Below are 20,610 nucleotides of genomic sequence, written 5' to 3' on the forward strand. Positions count from 1 at the left end.
AGCTGGTCACCAGCTTAGTCAGCCTGGGTGACATGTTAGATCAGCTTAAAACATCTAAGTATCTTATGTTGGATTTTTTTTATTTGTTTTAAGCAGTGTTTACACTGCTTTAGATAATGCTGCAAATGATCAGGCCACATTTTTTGGCGATGCAAGCTGTCAGCTCATCTTGTCCTCACAATGGGCTGACAGCCATGAAGATACAGTAGGCACATTACTGCAATGCAGTAGTAGGGTCTGTTATCTCACCCTGTCCTCTCTTGGGCCCACACAAACACACAAACCCTAAACACGGGAGATGCCCATAGCCAGGGCCAAATGCAAAAAAAACAGCACATGCTGTTTGCCAGTGACATTTGTATAAATACTTAGCACAGTTCTAGCACGTGTTGTTGATTTCATGCAGCGCTGCGCAAACCAAACGTTGATTATGATAACATCAAGGTATAGTTAGAATAAGTCAAGAACAATATTTATGAATGCTATCGCGGTACTTCGACGTCCTAATCTGGTCGCTCTGCCAGTCATACTCCACCAAAATGAAAACATTACACAACACTGCGCAGTTTTTAATGGCGATAAATTAAACACTCAATAAGAAATGTGCTATGTAAATGTGTTTGTAAGACTGCAAAGCTTTATGTTTAATTCTGCAGCTGTACGACCTTCAAATGCAGTGATGCAGGGCACATTTGTTAGGGAGACCTGAACAACCTGACAACACTAAAGACTTCTGCAAAGTTGTGCTATGATTTAACACCTGACTGCATTAATAAATGCTTTGGCTTATGATTGCGGTTAACCACACTTCTTGAATTTAAAGAGAAGGCCTGTGTTGTAGTGCTAACCCCCTAGATGCTGTGACTGTTGAGTGGGCGGGGCCACTTGCATTATGTCAGTGATGCAGGAAAGGGGAGGAGCTTGGGGCAGGTGCCTGGAGACGACTGACCTCCTCTTCCTCCTCAGAGAGAGAGAGAGAGAGAGAAAGAGCAGAGGGGGGAAGGGTGAGAGAGGAGGCTGTGATTCTCCCGCACAGTGACAGAAGAGCACACAAGCTTCAGGGTTGAGGATGTGAGGAAAAGAGAAAGTGGGGGAAGTGCTGAAAGGCTATTTATAGTGCGTTTTTTTCTTTTCTTTCTGCTAGTGTGGTGGGTGTCTCTCTGAGAAAAGTGTAGTGGACTGTGGAGGGTCTATGAAATCAGTTTTTCACTTTTATCCAGACTGGCATACCGTTTGGCACGTGGTGTGTTGCTGAGCTCTAAGATTTCACCTTCACTGTCTCACAGAGATGCTTCTCATTTCAAAAGAGCAAAAGAGGAACTCAGACATACAAGATCCTGTCAACCAGAGCTCTTATTGTATACATGTCTGTATGTCTGTCTGACAGTCTGTTTGTCTATCAGTCTATCTCGTGATGAATCAATATTTATAACTAATAAATACAGAATCTTTCTGTAGGCTCTCTCTCTCTCTCTCTCTCTCTCTCCATCCATCCATCCATCCATTCATCTATATAGTATGTCTGTCTGTTTGTCCAGTCGTCCATCAATCCATCAATCCATCCAGTGATTTAGCAATGATTATAATAAAGAAATACACAATCTATCTATATGTCTATCTATCTATCTATCTATCTATCTATCTATCTATCTATCTATCTATCTATCTATCTATCTATCTATCTATCTATCTATATAGTATGTCTGTCTGTCCAGTCGTCCATCAATCCATCCAGTGATTTAGCAATGATTATAACAAAAAAATACACAATCTATCTATCTATATGTCTGTCTATCTATCGTTCTATCATTCATTATATCTATCTATCTATCTATCTATCTATCTATCTATCTATCTATCTATCTATCTATCTATCTATCTATCTATCTATCTATCTATCTATCTATCTATCTATCTATATAGTATGTCTGTCTGTTTGTCAAGTCGTCCATCAATCCATCCAGTGATGTAGCAATGATTATAATAAAGAAATACACAATCTATCTATCTATCTATCTATCTATCTATCTATCTATCTATCTATCTATCTATCTATCTATCTATCTATCTATCTATCTATCTATCTATCTATCTATCTATCTATCTATCTATCTATATAGTATGTCTGTCTGTCTGTCTGTCCAGTCATTCATCAATCCATCTAGTGATTTAGCGATGATTATAACAAAGAAATACACAATCTATCTATATGTCTATCTATCTATCTATCTATCTATCTATCTATCTATCTATCTATCTATCTATCTATCTATCTATCTATCTATCTATCTATCTATCTATCTATCTATCTATCTATCTATCTATCTATATAGTATGTCTGTCTGTCTGTCTGTCCAGTCATTCATCAATCCATCTAGTGATTTAGCAATGATTATAACAAAGAAATACACAATCTATCTATATGTCTGTCTGTCTATCTATCGTTCTATCATTCTATCTATCTATCATTCTATCTATCTATCTATCTATCTATCTATCTATCTATCTATCTATCTATCTATCTATCTATCTATCTATCTATCTATCTATCTATCTATCTATCTATCTATCTATCTATCTATATAGTATGTCTGTCTGTTTGTCAAGTCGTCCATCAATCCATCCATCCAGTGATGTAGCAATAATTATAATAAAGAAATACACAATCTATCTCTTTGACTGTTTGTCTGTCTGTCTGTCCGTCCGTCCGTCCGTCCACCCACCATACATCCATCCATCCATCCATCCATCCATCCATCCATCCATCCATCCATCCATCCATCCATCTATCTATCTATCTATCTATCTATCTATCTATCTAATTATCTAGTATATCTGTCTGTCTGTCTGTCCAGTCGTCTCTCAATCCATCCTGTGATTTAGCAATGATTGTAACAAAGAAATACACAATCTATCTATCTGGCTGTCTATCTCTCTGATTGTCTGTCTGTCTGTCTGTCTGTCTGTCTGTCTGTTTGTCTATCTATATGGTACGTCTGTCTGTCCATCCGTCCATTAATTCATCCAGTGATGTAGCAATGATTATAACTAAGAAAAACACAATCTATCTGTCTGCATGTCTATCAGTATGTCTGCCTGACTGTTGGTACATCTACCTGTCTGTCTGCATATCTATCGTTTTATCGGTCATTCTATCTAGGTACATCTATCTAGTATGTCTGTCTGTTTGTCCAGTCGTCCATCAATCCATCAATCCTTTCGGTGATGTAGCAATGATTATAATAAAGAAATACACAATCTATTTATATGTCTATCTATCTATCTATCTATCTATCTATCTATCTATCTATCTAACAGCATTTCCTCTCTACATTGCCTCATTCATTGTATGTCAACCCATCAGCAGAGAAACATGCAGGTTGACTGTTGGGTGCAGCGAGCAGAAAAACGCGGCAGGCGATCTCATCCCACACATCCACGCTGATGAATATGATTGGTGCGTGTCATGTTACAGAGACTCAAGCATTTGTGCTGCAGAGCCGCAGCTGCATGTGCATGGAAATAGAAGGCACTAGGACCCAGCAGAGATCTCTGGTGTATGAGTCAGGACTGTTTTGTAACCAGGGCCCGGCTCCCCAATGGCACAGAAACACACATGCACGCAATCTGAGACCAAAGCAGAATGTATCAATGAATAAGCACTGATTTGACCATGCAAGCAAAAATAAACAGTGAGAATAGACAAAAGAAGATGATAACAGCAGCCTGTGTGAATGCATCGGTACATCATATAACAAAAGTGTTTTTTACATAAACAGTACTGTAGGTATTCAACAACAATACCAAATCTATGTATCAGTTACTGGAAACCTTGTATTGATCGAGCACAATCCTGAGTGATGTCCTCCTCACAGAACACAGACATTAGGATAAGCTATGAAGCACAATGTACTCTATTGTCAGTTAATTATAGCTCAAGCTGCGTCAATGCTGGGTTTGGTTTGAACGATGGGGGATTGTGTGTCCTCGCTGGATGGACTGACAGATGGTGTGTTGGGCACGAGATAACAGTGGAAAATGCCCTTAAGAAATATATTGGTGATTTCAAACGATTAATCTTTCACAGGCATAAAACAATATCAGGCATACTGTATTTACAGCATACTTTCACCTTGTTGGCTTACTTTCTGGGAGACTGCTGAGATAAGCTTACTTTAGGATTTGTACATTATATTAAAGTCAAGTCAATCTTGAAAATTGTTTCTAAGGACATTGTTAAAAAATGTATTGCTGAAGCACGGCACAAAGACTGTAAACTATGTAGTACTGAATTGCAGAGTTAGGTCGTTAAACAGTTTTTGGTTTAGTGCTAACAGAGGACACGCCCCCAGATTTCATAGAGCAAAAACCACACGGATGAGCTGTTCTTGACTTACCCAGCATCCCTTTGTTAGGTTCAGACAAACACATGTCTTTCTCAGCACTGGGCAGTACAAAGCCCACTACGAAGATCTCCACGCCATCCGCCATTAGGGCCAAACCCAGCACAAAGTAAAGGGACCACTGGAAACGGCCATGGCCACACTCCTGCAGGATGGTCTCGTACTGTTGGGCCAACTCCTCCTGATCCTTCCTCCTTTCCCCCTCATACTGCGCAATGTCCCGGTACTGCGACTGTCCCACGCCTCCCACCTGTCTGTCCCCCTTTTCCACCGAGTCATTTCTGGGGATGCCCTGGTACTCGCCCTCGTAGATCTCGTCGTCTTCATCGTGACCTTCTGTGGAGTCGCTGTGAGCCCCTTCGTCGTCATTGGCCCTGCTGTTGCTACGGTAATAGCTGCCATCCTGGGCCTGCACGGGGTAGTCGTCATCGTCGTCATCCTCTTCGAAGCGAGTATAAGAGCGCTTGGTGTACTCGTCGCCCACTTTGTCCATATGGCGACCAACTTTTTTACCCGCTTGCCTTTTCACTTCTTTGGCAATGTCCTTAGCGCCTTTAATGAAGGCCGTACGGTCTCTGTAACCCTCATCCATGGTTGAAAGTTGTGCGTTGAGAGCTGAAACTGGGTGTCAAGAGCTGCCTGTTTGCATGTAGTTAAGTAAAACTGGACTTAAGTTCAGGACCTTGGAGAGCACCAGACGCGCCTCTACTAAAGCTCGATCTGGAAATACAGAAGAAAATCTGCTGTTAGTCAAGATACCACAGAGAGACACTCTAACAATACAACATCTATTCATCAATATATACAGTTTCATTCATTAAATGGCCTTTTAATACATTTTACAAAACAATATCATCATATCCAGATATATTTTGCTTAAAGCAGCCTTAACTGACTGTGCATTATGACACTTTCATGACAATGAATGATATATAAGTATTTATACATCATGGTTAGATTTATTGTGCTCGTGATAGCATATACAATATACACTGGTATGGCATATACTGTATCAATCTTAAAATAATGCAACACATTGAATTTTGTTTATAACATGGCACTCTAAAACGCTTGATTCTGTTTGGTAAGTCGCAACTTTTCAATATACGTTATTAGTGATAGGACAATATATTGCAGAGGCTGATATATTGGCCGATTTCAATTTTTCTATTACTTAAATTTGATGTCTGTAATAAAAAAGACACTCAGTGTCACTAAATGTAAAGCCAAAGTCTGACAGACCGTTAAATGATCAATGATTATTCACTTTTTAACATGTTGTGTCACACACAACAACACACTAGTTTAACACATTTATTCAAAAAGTACCACCCAAGTAGCAGTGCTTCATCTTCTGAGAATATAGTTCCCAGTATGTATACGGTTAAAAGATGGCTGTGTCTCATATCACCTTGTCATTTGTACACAGTGTGACTATACAAATCACAACACATAAATAGGAAAATGTTCACGTTATTTTGTCACTTATTGGGAGCAGTATGCTAGCTGGAGCCATTCACTTCCATTCTTTGTGCTAAGCTAAGCTAGCGGGGGCTGCGTCAGACAGACTAACAGCACGCACGGAGATGAGAAAGGTATGGATGGACTTATCTAACTTTGGGGGAATCGGTGAATAATCTAAATTCCCAAAATGTGGAAGACACTTGTTGCGGTGTTCTGTATGTCGGGACAATATATGGAGGTATTTCCTTTTTTTGGGAACATAATAGGATATAATTTTAGGAACGCTATCATTGAGAAAATACAACCATATGAAACCGTTTGTATTTGTTTATCACATCGATGTCATAGATGATCTACTCGGTCAAAGGTTCTTCAAAGAAACATTTCTTTCTTTAATTTTACTACTAAAATCAGTGTAGGTTATTTTAGTATTTAAATATTAGTATTTAAATTGTAAAGATTTGTATCCCCAATGCCACCTCCTGTTGCAAACAGGTACAGCAATCTTTGTGACCTTTCTTTTCCTAGCACACATTGTAGAGGACAACTTTAAAAAACATTTTTTAAGAGGACGATAAAAATGTTCCCAGAGGAAATTCATAAAACCATCACTGCGTTGTCTTGTACAATCTGTTGAAATTGGTCTGGATCCAGTTATTGCGTTAATAATCTAATATGCATAATTGAGTCACATTTATAACATCTCAGGAGAAATACTTAGCTCTAATGCACGCCTAAAAATCTGTATAGAAATCTTTTACTGCACAAATCGAAAATGGGTGACGTAGTTGTGGGAATACAGTTCGCCCCCTGTGTGGTGGGGAATTAACGAAATGCAATAGGAAAAATATTGTAAACAACCGCAATATAAGGGCAATAGTGTCTCTTTGTTGTGTATTTCTCTCTGAAAAAAATTCATCAGCCGTGCAGCAGCAGCCACATCAACCTGTGTCTCTGAAGATAACAAGTTGGTCAGACATTCGCCTCTCAGCGACTGACAAAAAGGCAATGTCTGATGCGCCAGTACTGCTCAACACCTAAAACATGCCTAGAAAAAGAGCTCATGTGATGGACTGATGGTTGTAAAACTATAAATATCTATAAAGGTGAATCTGGGAAACTATGACCTCATCAGATGTTATGATTGGTCCAGTGAGGATATGGCCCAGTTGGGAGCTGTGGTTGGATCTGTCTTATGCCCTCAATTGTGGTTGTACATTCTCTAGACATGTAGACAAATCTTTCTAGTTTACAGATCTGGCGAGAAAATATTAAATCGGCCGTCTTACTATACCATCTGAGACCTGGCATACAATTATCTTTGTTTGTGTTATGGCTGATGTCTTTAGCAAAACATAATCAATACATGTGAGCTCCGAAGCAATGACATAACGTAAAAGTGAATCATCAACATTGTGGCCAAGAAAATAGGGGAAAAATATACAGAATACTCCTTTCACTAACTAAGACATAATTGCCACAGCCATTCAGATATCAGACATTTACAGGTTGTTAGGGGAAAAAAGGTTTGAAATACTATTAGGGTATAGCTCTCCAAAAATATGAAAATTCTGTCATCATTTATTTGTCCGTAAATGTCATTTGAAACCAAGTGATTTTTATTTTTCCTTACAGTGAAATTGGGTGGTGACCTTGGCTGCCATACCCTATAAAAAACAAAAGTAACAAAGCACAGTATCATAAAAATACCATTTATTACTTTTGTGCTATACCATCTGAAGCCTCATGATACCTTTTTGTTATAGTTGTTATTCACACCAATGTGATCTGATATAGTGGAATGAAAGAGTTACAGTACATAACTTAAATCATAACGTTTTGGCTTTTTATACAAACTAAAATTATTATTTTTTTTAACCCAGCGTTGGGTCAAAAAGGGACAAGCACAGCCTCTTGGTTTGTAATTTAACCTATGCTGGGTTGTTTCAACCCGAAATGTTGGGTTGATTTCACAAATTTTTGGGTCTAATCTAAATATTTTTTTGAGTTATTTAACCTAACGGTTGAGCTTGTTCCTTTTTGACAGACGTGGTTTTATTGTCTACATGTGTTGTATGGAAAAGAGCAAACCCTTCCTTAAATGCATATCCAGAGACCCACAATGTCATTATTGCATAATTTTGGAAGCTGTTTAATGACAAAACATAACAACATATGCTTTATTCTATCATTAATGAAGAATGAAGACAGTTTTACAAAAATGAGGATGTTTAGAGATCTGTGTATTAGACAAACACTATAAATGCTGGGTTAACAACAATGGGTTAAAACAACCCAACATAAATTAATTACAACCGGTTGCAGGTTCAGTCCTTTATGACCCCCTTTATGACCCCACACTGAGTCGCTAAAAATCCATATATGTATATGATTGGCGAAACATTCATGAATTTAAAGGTCAAACCCTTTTATTTTCCATGGAAGACACAACAGGTTTGGAATGGCATACAGGTGGGTTTTTAATTATAATGTCAATTATTCCTCTAAAACCCATCAATGACATTCAATGTCAAGCCACATGGACCTGTAAATAGCCTGTGTCATTAGTCCTGCACATTCACCGTGGCTCTGTTTCAGTATGAAGACATGGTAACCGTTTCCCCCGCAGATCCAAAATATCTCTATTCAGGACGGCTATAGCTCCATGTAGGAGCAGTGATGTGTGTGAGATGGTTGTGCTGGGAACAGCAACCTTTCTCTAGGTGGAATGCTTGCATTTCAATCAGACTCAGACAGGAACATATGTCAGCAATATAGAGAAGAACAGAAACTAGTAGCTCTGTGAACCAAAGCCAGGCCAAATCGTGATTAAAGGAAACAAGTGTCTTCCAGCAATTTAATGACATCATCATCCAAGGAGTGACAGAATTGGTGGAAAACAATAATTGATACCATAAAATATAAATTATAAAACGGGCAGTTCTGGTTTTTCATTCTGATTGGTTGAAACGCGTTCTAAGCCGTGATAAAATACCCCGGTAAACCCACAGTTCAGACCGCATTGCAGAAGTATCACTGCTTCACTGTTGCTGCGTACTGATTTATGAAAATAAACACCATAGTCTTTAACCATATTTTTATTTTGTCTACAATTGCACAATTATAGCGATACATGTCAATAAATATTGTTGAGTCATCTAATCAATAAAGAGAGAACGCTCCCTGAGGAGTTTCTACCCTTAAATTCATATTTCCGCTATCTATGGGTGGCGATCTTACCCAACTTAAACACGGACGCATTCACTCAACACTAAAAACAGCGTGTTTTGATCAGGCTCTGAATCTGATCTCTTACAAAAGTTACTCACATAAATGGAATTATCTCCACTTTTAGCTAAACAATCTGAGAGGTGATAAGAGAACAAATGAAGGTAGGATGAAACTTTTTTTGTTGTTGTTTGAAAGCGGATGGTCTGTTCTTTCATTTGATATTTTATGTTTATTTAAAGAAGATAATTTTTCTGAAGGCATTAAACTAAAACTGGGTGGCAACTTAAAAAAAACGCTGACGGGGAAAGAGTTAAGCATGCTTCCAAGCATATTTGATCATCACTTCAGCAATTGCACGATATAAATGTTAATGTATAAATTAGATGAATGGTGATTTATAAAATCTTAAATCATATTTTCATTGTGTCTTTCCTGCATTTGTGTTGGTTGGGAACTGCGCTCTGTTTCAGTCACACTTGATTCTGAGGAACTACTTTGTTTGGCGGAAGAGTAATATTTGTACTAATATAATTACAGCTTATTTGTGTTTTATAAAATCCCGCTAACGATATGCATATGAAGTAACCATTTTATAAAAGCAATAACCCCCGCAAAGCAGTGGCGCTACAGTGCATTTTATAACAGCTAAGGGGTTTTTAAAATGCACTGTTATAAAATGCACTGGTAACCCACTGCTTCTTGGGGCTTATTGCTTTATTCATTAACTGATTTGCTCATTCTCACTGATGTTTGTGTTAACTCCCAAAAGACGATGGTGTGTGTGCAAACGCTGTCTATTGCCTTTGTCTGATAGTTTGTAGTGCATGCGCTTTCGTACCACGGACCCTCCTGATGACGAAAAATAACGACATGTGGACGGCGCGCGGACAACCTTCGGTTTAAGAATGAATTTATGTTTATAATGTATGACAGCAACTTCTTAAGGCAATTTCTACAAATCAGAGGAGCATTTATAAAACCATACAACAATATTTTACAGACATTAATCTCTCTGTCCAGGGGAAACACCAGGGATTATAAAGTCACCACTGTGTTTTCTGGTTATCTGATATCATGTTACAGTACTTCTGTAAACTGGCTAATCTCTGTAAAATGATAATCCATAAAGCAGATGTTTAGGATTACACTCTAAAAAAACAAACGGTGCTATATAGCACCAAAACAATTGCTTTGGATCGTAACGATAGAAGAACCATTTTAGTGCCATATAGCACCGGTGAAGAACCAGTGAAGCACCAGTGAAGCACCAGTGAAGCACCAGTGTAGAACCATATAGGGGCCATATAGCACCACATATGGTTCTACATAGCACTATATGGTTCTACACAGGTGCTTCACTGGTGCTTCACTGGTTCTTCACCGGTGCTATATGGCACTAAAAATGGTTCTTCTATCGTTACGATCCAAAGCAACTGTTTTGGTGCTATATAGCACCGTTTGTTTTTTAGAGTGTAGAGCTCGGATGGTTTGCTGGGTCACATCAAATGATTTTAAAAGCTGCTTATCAAAAATCAATGGTTTATTAAATATAATATTGAACATATTTTATATACTATTAACTACACTAAGGGCCAGATTTACTAAACGGGGCAAATTAGCCTGATAGCGCTATTCCAAAAAAACGCAGATGGGAGAGGTAATATCTGTGTCTTGTTTACTAAAAGGTGCAAATTAAATAACACAGGTGCAACAGGTGATTTCCATAATGACCAACGCAATCTATTAAGAGCAGCGCAAATTAGTTTAGTGTCGAAAATAAGCAGAGCTGATGAGTTAACGCATGATGTGCTTGAGTTCAGCACCATGGACAGCACAGCTAACAAAGCCATAATACTAATTTATTGAAGGTTTACAACAGGGTTCCCCAAATCTTACCCTGGAGGGCCGGAGCATTGCAGAGTTAAGCTCCAGCCCTGATCAAACACACCTGAGCAAGCTAATCAATGTCTTCATGATCACTAGAAGATCACAGGTGGGTAAGTTTGATTAGGGTTGGACCTAAACTCTGTAAGTGCTCCGGCCCTCCAGGGTAAGATTCGGGGAACCCTGGTTTACAAAAAGTTTTGAAACACCTGGTATTGTGTGACTTCTCCTGGCGACTCCTCTTTTATTTCCTCCAGCAAATAAAAACATGGCTTGGCAAACAATATTTATGAATAATTATGTTATTCTGCCATTCCAAATAAACTCTCACATGTTAAAACAATCCTCTGCCTTGTACCACTCGCTCTCTGATGCCTCTTCTATCAGCTACAATTTCAGCTATTTCAAGCAGAAAATGATTTGAGCTATGCTTTTTTTCGGCATTAAATAATAGCGCAAACACTAGTCTTAACACATTAGTAATATTAGTAAATTGCGTTGTGTGAATCAATTAAATAATCTTCCAAAAATTTTGCTTCTGAAAGGAAATTCCTAGAAATGCATATGCAATAAAGATGAAAAATAACTAGACCACACACTAATTATCCGCTGCAAGTCTTTAGTAAATCCCGACATTGTTATTTAAAGCCAAAATGATGGTTTGTGCTGGCGCAAGCTGTTAGTAAATCTGGCCCTAAATGCTAAGTTATTCCAACCCAGCGTTGGGTCAAGGGACAAACCTGAATTTTTAACCCAACAGGTTGAATAAAAATAACCCAGCATTTTTTTTATTTATTTTTTAGTAAACACTATATTGTACAACTCGGTCCATTACTGGCAATATTATAAATCCTTTATATGTTACCCTAGTGAATAACCCTATTAACTACCTCATTTGCTTATGACTTTTATTCATGTAAATATTCAGAACGTAATTACAGTCTTTACAATAGCCCTTCAGGAACAATACAAGCTGACTCACCTAACTTATCTGGGTATTAAATCCACATTATGAACATAAAAGCTAATAATTATTTACCAGACAGCCACATGTACAACGTTCTCACAAGTAATTAAATACACTAAACACAGACTCATCCACAAGAGGATATCTGATTTACCTTGCCTTTTATATAATCTTGGGCAGAGTAAGGAGGACTATGATGGATGAAGCAAATAGAAACAGTGTAACTGTAATTCAGCAACTTCAAAACCTAGAGCATGCATGAATCATGTTTAAACCCCCAAATAAACAGAACAAAGAAATTACATAGACTCTTTAAAATAAAGTGCTGAAAAGGTTCTTCACAGTGATGCTACATAATATATATAATACAGTCTTCAAATTGAGGGGGGCCGGGGTGGTCCGGGACCTCCTATAAGCATTGACGGACCCCCCATAAAGCACAAAAATAAAAATTAAGAAGGTCCTGTGGTTTTTATTAAAGGTGACATAGAAAGATTAAACATAAGTATTTATTCTTGTTATGTGATGATTTGAAATATAGACAACAATATTTTGGTTGGGTAATGCCTTAGAAGCTTCCTAAAAACCTCTTTCAGAAAGCTATATTAGAGTGGGGGGTTTTGCACCTATTTGGCATCCCTTTGGGCTTAACTGGCAACCTCATTATATAGATGCATTTTACGTAACATGTATCCATTGTTCAGATTGGGCCATTGTCTGGTAGACATTTCTAAAGGAGGAATCGATATGAAACGGAGATGTTCAGAATGTTTAGCACTTCCGTATGTTCGTGAATGCGGGTAGACTACCGTTATTCAACTAAGGCAAGGTAAAAACATACTTTCATTCTCTGTCCCCTTTAAGATTAAAATACAACATGAATTTAAAACTCTTGTGCTGCGCTGCCACAAAGCAATACTTTCAATTATTTGCCCCAAATTTCACAATAAATTAATTCAAAAGATTTCTGTCTGAAATAAATGAAATAAACTCTCAAGTGCGCCTCACGCTGTTTTCCGGAGAAATTGACAGATTGTTAGATTAAGGATTGGGTTAGGGGCTTTTAAAAAATTCTTCTCAAATTATTATTTCACATTAATTTGAGGGGTTAAATTGTTAGGGTTTGCGTTAAATGTAATTTGGGGTTTCTTTGATTAAAAGTTGATACAGGACCCACAAAAAAAAAATTTGATCCAGGATCACATCTAACTTTGTGAATTACAGCGACCCTATAATAATAATAATAATTCCTTACATTTATATAGCGCTTTTCTCAGTACTCAAAGCGCTTTACATATGAACAGGTGAATCTCCTCAACCACCACCAATGATGGGGGACTTGGCCAGGGGGGCCTAACTAGGGGACCCCCATAATCTTAAACATAATTTGAACACTAAATTATGTTAAAGGTGACATATCATGAAAATCTGACTTGTTTAAGTGCTATAATTGGGTCCACAGACACAGTACTTCTATCAATCTAGAAAATGTGAAAAGATCAACCCAGTAACTTAGTTTTGGTAAACCATTCTCTGCAAGCGTGTGGAAAAAATAGGTCATTGAAATTTGGCTCCCCTTGTGATGTCAGAAGAGGATAATATGCTCTTTAACCTGCACTATCCAACTACGGCACTGTCATTTAGTGCAGAGATCAGCTCATTTGCATTTAAAAGGACACACCCAAAAATGTGAGGTTTTTTTGGCACATTGGCACAATTTTGCTCCCACCTACAAAGTGGCAATTTTAACATGTTATATTAAATTATCTCGGGTGTATTTTGAGCTAAAACTTTACATATGTACTCTGGGTACACCAAAGATTAATTTTACATTTTTAAAAAGTCTTGTAAAATGTCCCCTTTAAAGCATACATGCTTTATAAATATAAATATTTCAGATACTGGGCTTGACAACAGAAGCCTTGAGTAAATGGATTGGGAATGGCTTTGTTAAAATAGAGGAGGAGCTACAGTAGTTAGAAAGGTCCCTCTCTGAAAAGGGCAGAGGCACTGTGAGTCACATTAGCCCTGGAACAAATCTCTCAACGTGCGCTGTCACCATGGCCACAGTCACTCCTGCCTCTGCTACATCAGCAACACCCAGCATCCATTTTAGCCCAAAATAATCCAGTGTGAACATTTGGAAGGATATTGTCAATGCGGCATCCTGTTAAATACAGGAAGTCTCCTAATCTATACATTAAATGTTGGTTAGTTTTATTAAACTTGCAAAACGCATCATTTGGAATTGCAGCGGTTCACGCGGACACATCACAAATCATAAAGAACATTAAAACTGAGATACACTCTGTATAATAGCAGGGAAACAGTCTTGGTAGATGCATTGTGTGTAGTGAAGCCCACAGGATAAAGATTTTCTTATATATAAGTGCAAGGATTATTTGGGGAGAGATTATGATTCACTTTACAGCCTGAACAAAATGCAGTTTAAAGAGACCTCCTATAAACCCTAAGGATATTTGGATTCTTATCTTGGGGGGGGGTTAGACCCGTAGACCACTTTATTTCGAAAACAGGGATTACAATTTTTGCATTTTCTTCTTGGTTCAGTTCACTTTCACATAGCAAAGTATTAACAAAATTTAAAGTGTCCTTTCGTAGGTTAGGTTTTCTGTACTGTGATCATAGGAAGTCAAACAGGTCAATAGCCTTTATAATCTATCTGTAAATACACAGCGGTAATGTATAGATTTCTGTTCAAACACAAGCAAACACAAATATTTTACAAATGGCTCTACTTCCACTGTATGTGTAAAGGCAAATTCTCTGAGGTCCTGCATCTTTGATGTTTTACAGATTTTTTTCCAGGGTCAATTCTGTACTGCAGTACTTTTACACAGTGCTCGAATTGAGGGGGGGCTGGGGGGGATCCATGACCCCCCATAAGGCATTAGGTACCCCCTATAAGAAGTCAAAATTATACTTGGGGGGGTCCCCTAAGATATTTTTATAGTAAAGATAATGCTGACAAACCCGTTTTATTTTTTTCTATAAATAATCTAGTTAGGGTCTGTACATTTTGGATTGCTTTTCCTTGTATCGATGTTTCATAAATCATACATTTGCATCTAAAGGTAGTAATGTGTTGCCGTTTTGGGTGTGCTGCCCAAAATGTCATGGTGGGGACCCCCCATAAGACTTGATTCAATTCGAGCACTGCTTTTACATCAGAGATGATAGACAAAAATGTGTTTTCTGGTAAAACCAACTGAGATGATTTCAATCATATTGTCAGTTAATTACTTTAACTAATGACAGATGACCTGCAATGTGTGAATGAGCAAACAAACTTAGTGACAATTCTGTTTGTCATTCGTGAATGAGTTCTGATAAAACATCAGCACGGGCTGAGATCAGAGATAAACGCTCTCGCCGTCACAGACACTCGTACACACACTTGTGAAGCTGTTCTCTCTCTTCTTGCCTTGCACACATCACTCCTCTGAGAATTCCTCTCAAGGTTACACAGAAAGCTCAATGCAGCGCATGATGATTGAAAAACTACTGCAATCCAGAGCAGCTGGCCATTTATGTGAAGTCACCACTGGACTGCTTAACTACAGCAGAACCTACAAATCAATTCACATTAGAAGAAACCTCTGAAGTCATCCAGGTGCTTTCTGCCACTTAAACATTTGATTTGTATAGTTTTGGAACCCATTCAGCCAATCTCCAGGTCTGGCCATACCACTTTTAGCATAGCTTAGCGTAATCCATTGAATTTGATTAGACCATTAGCATCCCGCTCAAAGATAACCAACATTTGACTCTTCTGTAGTTACATCTTGTACTAAGACTGACAGAAAATTAAATGTTACGGCAGCAAAGTCTTTGATTATTATGCCAGAATGAGAGTATAGTTCCTAGCCATATCTGGCTAGCAAATCGCAACTTTTATTTTCTGTTGGTCTTAGTACACGATGTAACTACAGTAGAGTCAAGTTTTATTTTGGTTATTTTTGAGTGTGATGCTAATGGTCTAATCAGATTCAATGGTTTATGCTAAGCTATGCTAAAAGTGGTACCACCTGGAGATCAGCTGAATGGATTCCAAAACAGTAAAAATCAAATGTTTAACTCTAGGGTAGTTTTTCCTTTAAAGCTTTGGGAAAGTCAGTGTAATAATGGTATCATCCTATTAATACCTTTGTTTCATTCTTCCGAAGTAAAGCTTTGCATCTATGAACCCATGTTTGGGATAAAAATGGACAACCTCTATCATTGGGTTTAAACTAACCTTTGATGTGTTATTTTAGCCCATGGTTAGGTCAAATATGGACATTTTATAGTTAATTTCACCTATAACAGTTTGTACATATTTTACCCAACCTCAATCCTAGTGTTTTTAGATTGTACTAGCATACATATCTACATTTACGCTCATTAAAGGAATATTCAATTTTCTTAAAAGAAAAATCCAGATAATTTACTCACCACCATGTCATCCAAAATGTTGATGTCTTTCTTTGTTCAGTCCAGAAGAAATTATGTTTTTTGAGGAAAACATTCCAGGATTTTTCTCATTTTAAAGGACTTTAATAGAGCCCAACATTTAATACTTAACTCAACCCTTAACAGTTTTTTTCAACGGAGTTTCAAAGGTCTATAAACGATCCCAAACGAGGCATAAGGGTCTTATCAAGCGAAACGATTGTCATTTTTGACAAGAAAAATAAAAAATATGTACTTTAAAACCACAACTTTTCGTCTAGGTCAAGTCCAGCGCGACCTAACGTAAATGCGTAGTGACGTAGAGAGGTCACGTGTTACATATATAAAACGCACATTTTCAGACCATTTTAAACAATAAACTGACACAAAGACATTAATTAGTATCAGTTGACATACAACAACGTAGGAACGGTCCTCTTTCAAGACGCTTGTAAACACTGGGGCGCAGTTTCGCGTTCGTCCTCTGTGACCTCTCGACGTCATTACGTATTGCGTGGGGTCAGCTGGCGCATCACGACTGGATCTACATGACGAGAAGTTGTGCTTTAAAAGTGTATATTTGTTATTTTTATTGTCAAAAATGACAATCGTTTTGCAAGATAAGACCCTTATGCCTCGTTAGGGATTGTTTATAGTCCTTTGAAACTCCGTTGAAAAAAACGTTAAGTGTTGAGTTAAGTATTAAATGTTGGGCTCTATTAAAGTCCATTAAAATTAGAAAAATCCTGCAATGTTTTCCTCAAAAAACATAATTTCTTCTCGACTGAACAAAAAAAGACATCAACATTTTGGATGACATGGTGGTGAGTAAATTATCTGGATTTTCTTTAAAGAAAATGGACTAATCCTTTAAGATTTACATTTATTTTGAGTAGCTACTGTATAGTACACACCAAAAGATAATCGGGCTGATTTTGGGACGATTTCCCCCCTTCCGATAATCCTAGCTATGTACTGATTATCTTGATGGTTCTACAGATTATCTTATCAGATTTTCCCTTGGTGTGAGGTGGGTTAAGAGTGTCCGAACCTGATCGGAAGAATGTCGGATCGTAAATATTAAACATGTTTAATATTGATCAGAGTGTGGGGGGACCCCGAAAAACAATGCACGCACGCTCTTGAGATTATCACGTGAAACGAAACAATATCCATTCATAAACTTGTACAGACCATGTTCCCGCGGTCTCCACGACTTCACCCAAACCTTTCTTTGAATTTTCTATAAAACTCATTCTAAACACTATAATTGAAATTTCTTCCTGCATATCGTCCGCCATGCTTATTCTGAAGTCTCGCAAGATTTTGCGAGATTTCCTGTGTTCACAGTTGAGACTCTGGTTGAAAATCTGTTTGTGTGTGGTGTGCTGCATTTGAAACATTATTGCACACCACAAACAATAGGAGCAAAACGGTTAAATCTAGGATTTTTATCCTCATGTTTTTGGTCTATCACATTTTGAAAATCTTATAAGTTTAAAAAATATTTTTGTGTGTACCCAAAATAAACTAATTTCACTCTTTAAAGAGATGGTTTACCCAAAAATTCATTTTCTTATCCTCATGTTGTTCTTAACCTGTATAAATAAATTTATTTCTGATGAACACAAAAGAAGATATTTTGATAAATGATGGAAAGCACAGAAAAACAAATATAATGGAATTCAATGGGTACTGCATGCATGCTTACCATCATTTCTCAAAATATCTTCTTCACTATGTATCACAATAATTCCGTAATATTTGTTTTTCGTACTATGAAAGTCAATGATTACAATCAGCTAGTGTGCTTACAAACATTTATCAAAATAAATGAAATTCATTCAGGTTTACAACATTATGAGGATGAGAAAATGATGACAGAATTTTCATTTTTGGGTGAACTAGCCCTTTAACTGTAATAGCACTGTCAACTAGCCCTTTAACTGTCAATAGCAACATAAAGACATGAGGGGCAAACATATGGGCACTATAAGAAGAGGGCATCAAAATCATGGCTGCGCTCAAGCTACCATCCTACAAATGGATTGGTGTGCCCTTGTCTTTATTAATACTAGCAAACATAAAGATCTCCATATGCTGTCAATACCGCCAGAAAGCTCTGCAGTCCTACCATTCCTACTACAGTAAAGCCCATGCCATATGCTCTGCTTATATTATCAGTAACACTCATCATTGAATGCAATTAATCAACAGTGATGCCTACTGCCAGTGTTTTTTTTTATGTATTATATGTACTGATATGTACAGTTAATGTACAGATGTAGCAATATACTGCGAATTTTCCAGTTGAAGCATTCAAATCTAATGACAAATGCTGTCGTGACAAGATTGAATAAAATCAGCAATGGGACAAACCATCATGTAGACTAGTATACACGCGCGCGCGCACACGATACATGTAGGTTTCCTTTCTACACGTCTGCTGCAAGGTCATTTTGATGCTTCAAGATATCACACGCTACAAATATCAAGTTCCCGCAAATTTTTAACGATTAATTAAATGTAGAAAATATGGATCCATAATGGCAGATCCAAACTGGAAAATGGAAACCTCTCATTATTCCGACACATATTGGGTGAAGGGGCGAGGCTTAATCCACGTTTATGTCTCTATGGAAATCTTACATCAATTGCCCTTTTAATCTTTATTTTAACCCATGCCAAAAAACTCAAAAAAAACAAAAACATTCATTATATGCACTACATAATGTGATAGCCTTAATTATTCGTTCTGAGCGCAAGATACTGCGCATCTGAGGGAAAAATCTGCATCGTAAAAATGACTTTAAATGTTTTGATGAATAAACCGTGTTAAATGATAAAACTGCATAAAATATCATATTTATATCCTTTATGCTATCCTATATTTAATAAAGGTATAATTTCAAATGTGTATTTCGGTTATTCATATGTTTGCATTTAACATTGATGCTCACATCATTTTCCAAATCAATAAATCACAATCCTAAAATGCACAACAGCGTCAGATAGCATAGAACTCTTATGCATTTAACATTATAGGCTTCCCGTTTTCAATGTAACACAGGTGAGCGTCTTTAATTCACATTTAAAATCAATATCAACAATATAAGAAGAATTAAAAATCACTTACCAGTGCGATTTAGCTCTAATTATATTTCCAGTTGCTTTTTACACAAAATGCGATGAATCTTTGTCGTGGTGATGAGAGGAGCTGTGTGACATTGCCTGTATCTTCACCCTAACGGAGGACCGCGTGACGTGTAACGGCGGTGCAACCCTACTACCACAGGCAAAATTAACATCCTACTATGGCGAAAGCCTTGCTCATGAATATTAATTACCTCGCACAGACGTTGCGCGGTTACTTTATTGGAGCGTCCGGTTACGTAATCGAATCAATATTCATAAACCAAGCCTTGGCTATAGTATGATTCGTTCATATACCGGTTGACCAGCGCTTCCCCACTTCCAAGATCTGTCTTTCAACCAATCAGTGACGTTAACGTCACGTCATATAGTTAATATTTATCAGACATGTCTATTATTTATTTGGTGGGATTCCATTATTCGCCTGGCAGATTATTAATCTTAACGAACAGTTCCCTATCATCTCGTTAATATAACGTAATTTTCACTCAGAAACAACAACATTGCCATAGTAGAGTTGATATTTCTCATCTGAGGCGCGTCACGCTCGCGCGTTGGTCTACAATGGGCGGGGCATCTGAAACGAGTGCGCTGTGTAATGATCAAATCTAGCATCATCAAAGCTCAGAAAATAAATCAACACAGTGTTAAATTTTAGTTGCATTCATAATGTTTGAAAGGAAACGCGTATGTTTTTCATTGATCAATTGCCTGCTGAAATAAAAAATAAAAATAATAGAAATCATCACTGAAATGCTGTATTTAATGGTTATAATGGGAATTGAATTTCAATAATGGAAACTATAGTGGTTTCTACTAGTAATTTGGTAGCTTCTATGGTGGGATGTTATCTGGTTGATGGGAACCAATAGAACAACATTAAAATCTACATTAATTTTGGGGATAATTCAGAAATCTATGGGAAAATGGGAACCAGTGTCCCAATGCCGCTAACCTCAGGCATTTTGTTGATGCCTTACAAAAATACTTCATCCTTGTATAATGTCAAGGAACATTTACAGACATTAAAGAAAGTAACTGTGTTATTATTATTTT

General features: G+C 37.4%; 1 protein-coding gene across 1 annotated transcript in view; it reads right to left on the reverse strand.

Annotated features, from left to right (window-relative positions):
• sv2a (synaptic vesicle glycoprotein 2A) overlaps nt 1-19,695 on the reverse strand; it is a 40,468-nt gene extending 20,773 nt beyond the window's left edge. The window contains exons 1-2 of the mRNA XM_065298837.1: nt 19,538-19,695; nt 4,398-5,123 (exon numbers count right to left, since the gene is read on the reverse strand). Coding sequence (XP_065154909.1) covers nt 4,398-4,995 — 598 coding nt within the window. The 5' untranslated portion in view covers nt 4,996-5,123; nt 19,538-19,695. The remainder of the gene's footprint in view (nt 1-4,397; nt 5,124-19,537) is intronic.
• Nucleotides 19,696-20,610: the final 915 nt, after the last annotated feature.

Source organism: Paramisgurnus dabryanus, chromosome 13, assembly GCF_030506205.2.
Source record: "Paramisgurnus dabryanus chromosome 13, PD_genome_1.1, whole genome shotgun sequence".
Classification (NCBI taxonomy): Eukaryota; Metazoa; Chordata; class Actinopteri; order Cypriniformes; family Cobitidae; genus Paramisgurnus; species Paramisgurnus dabryanus.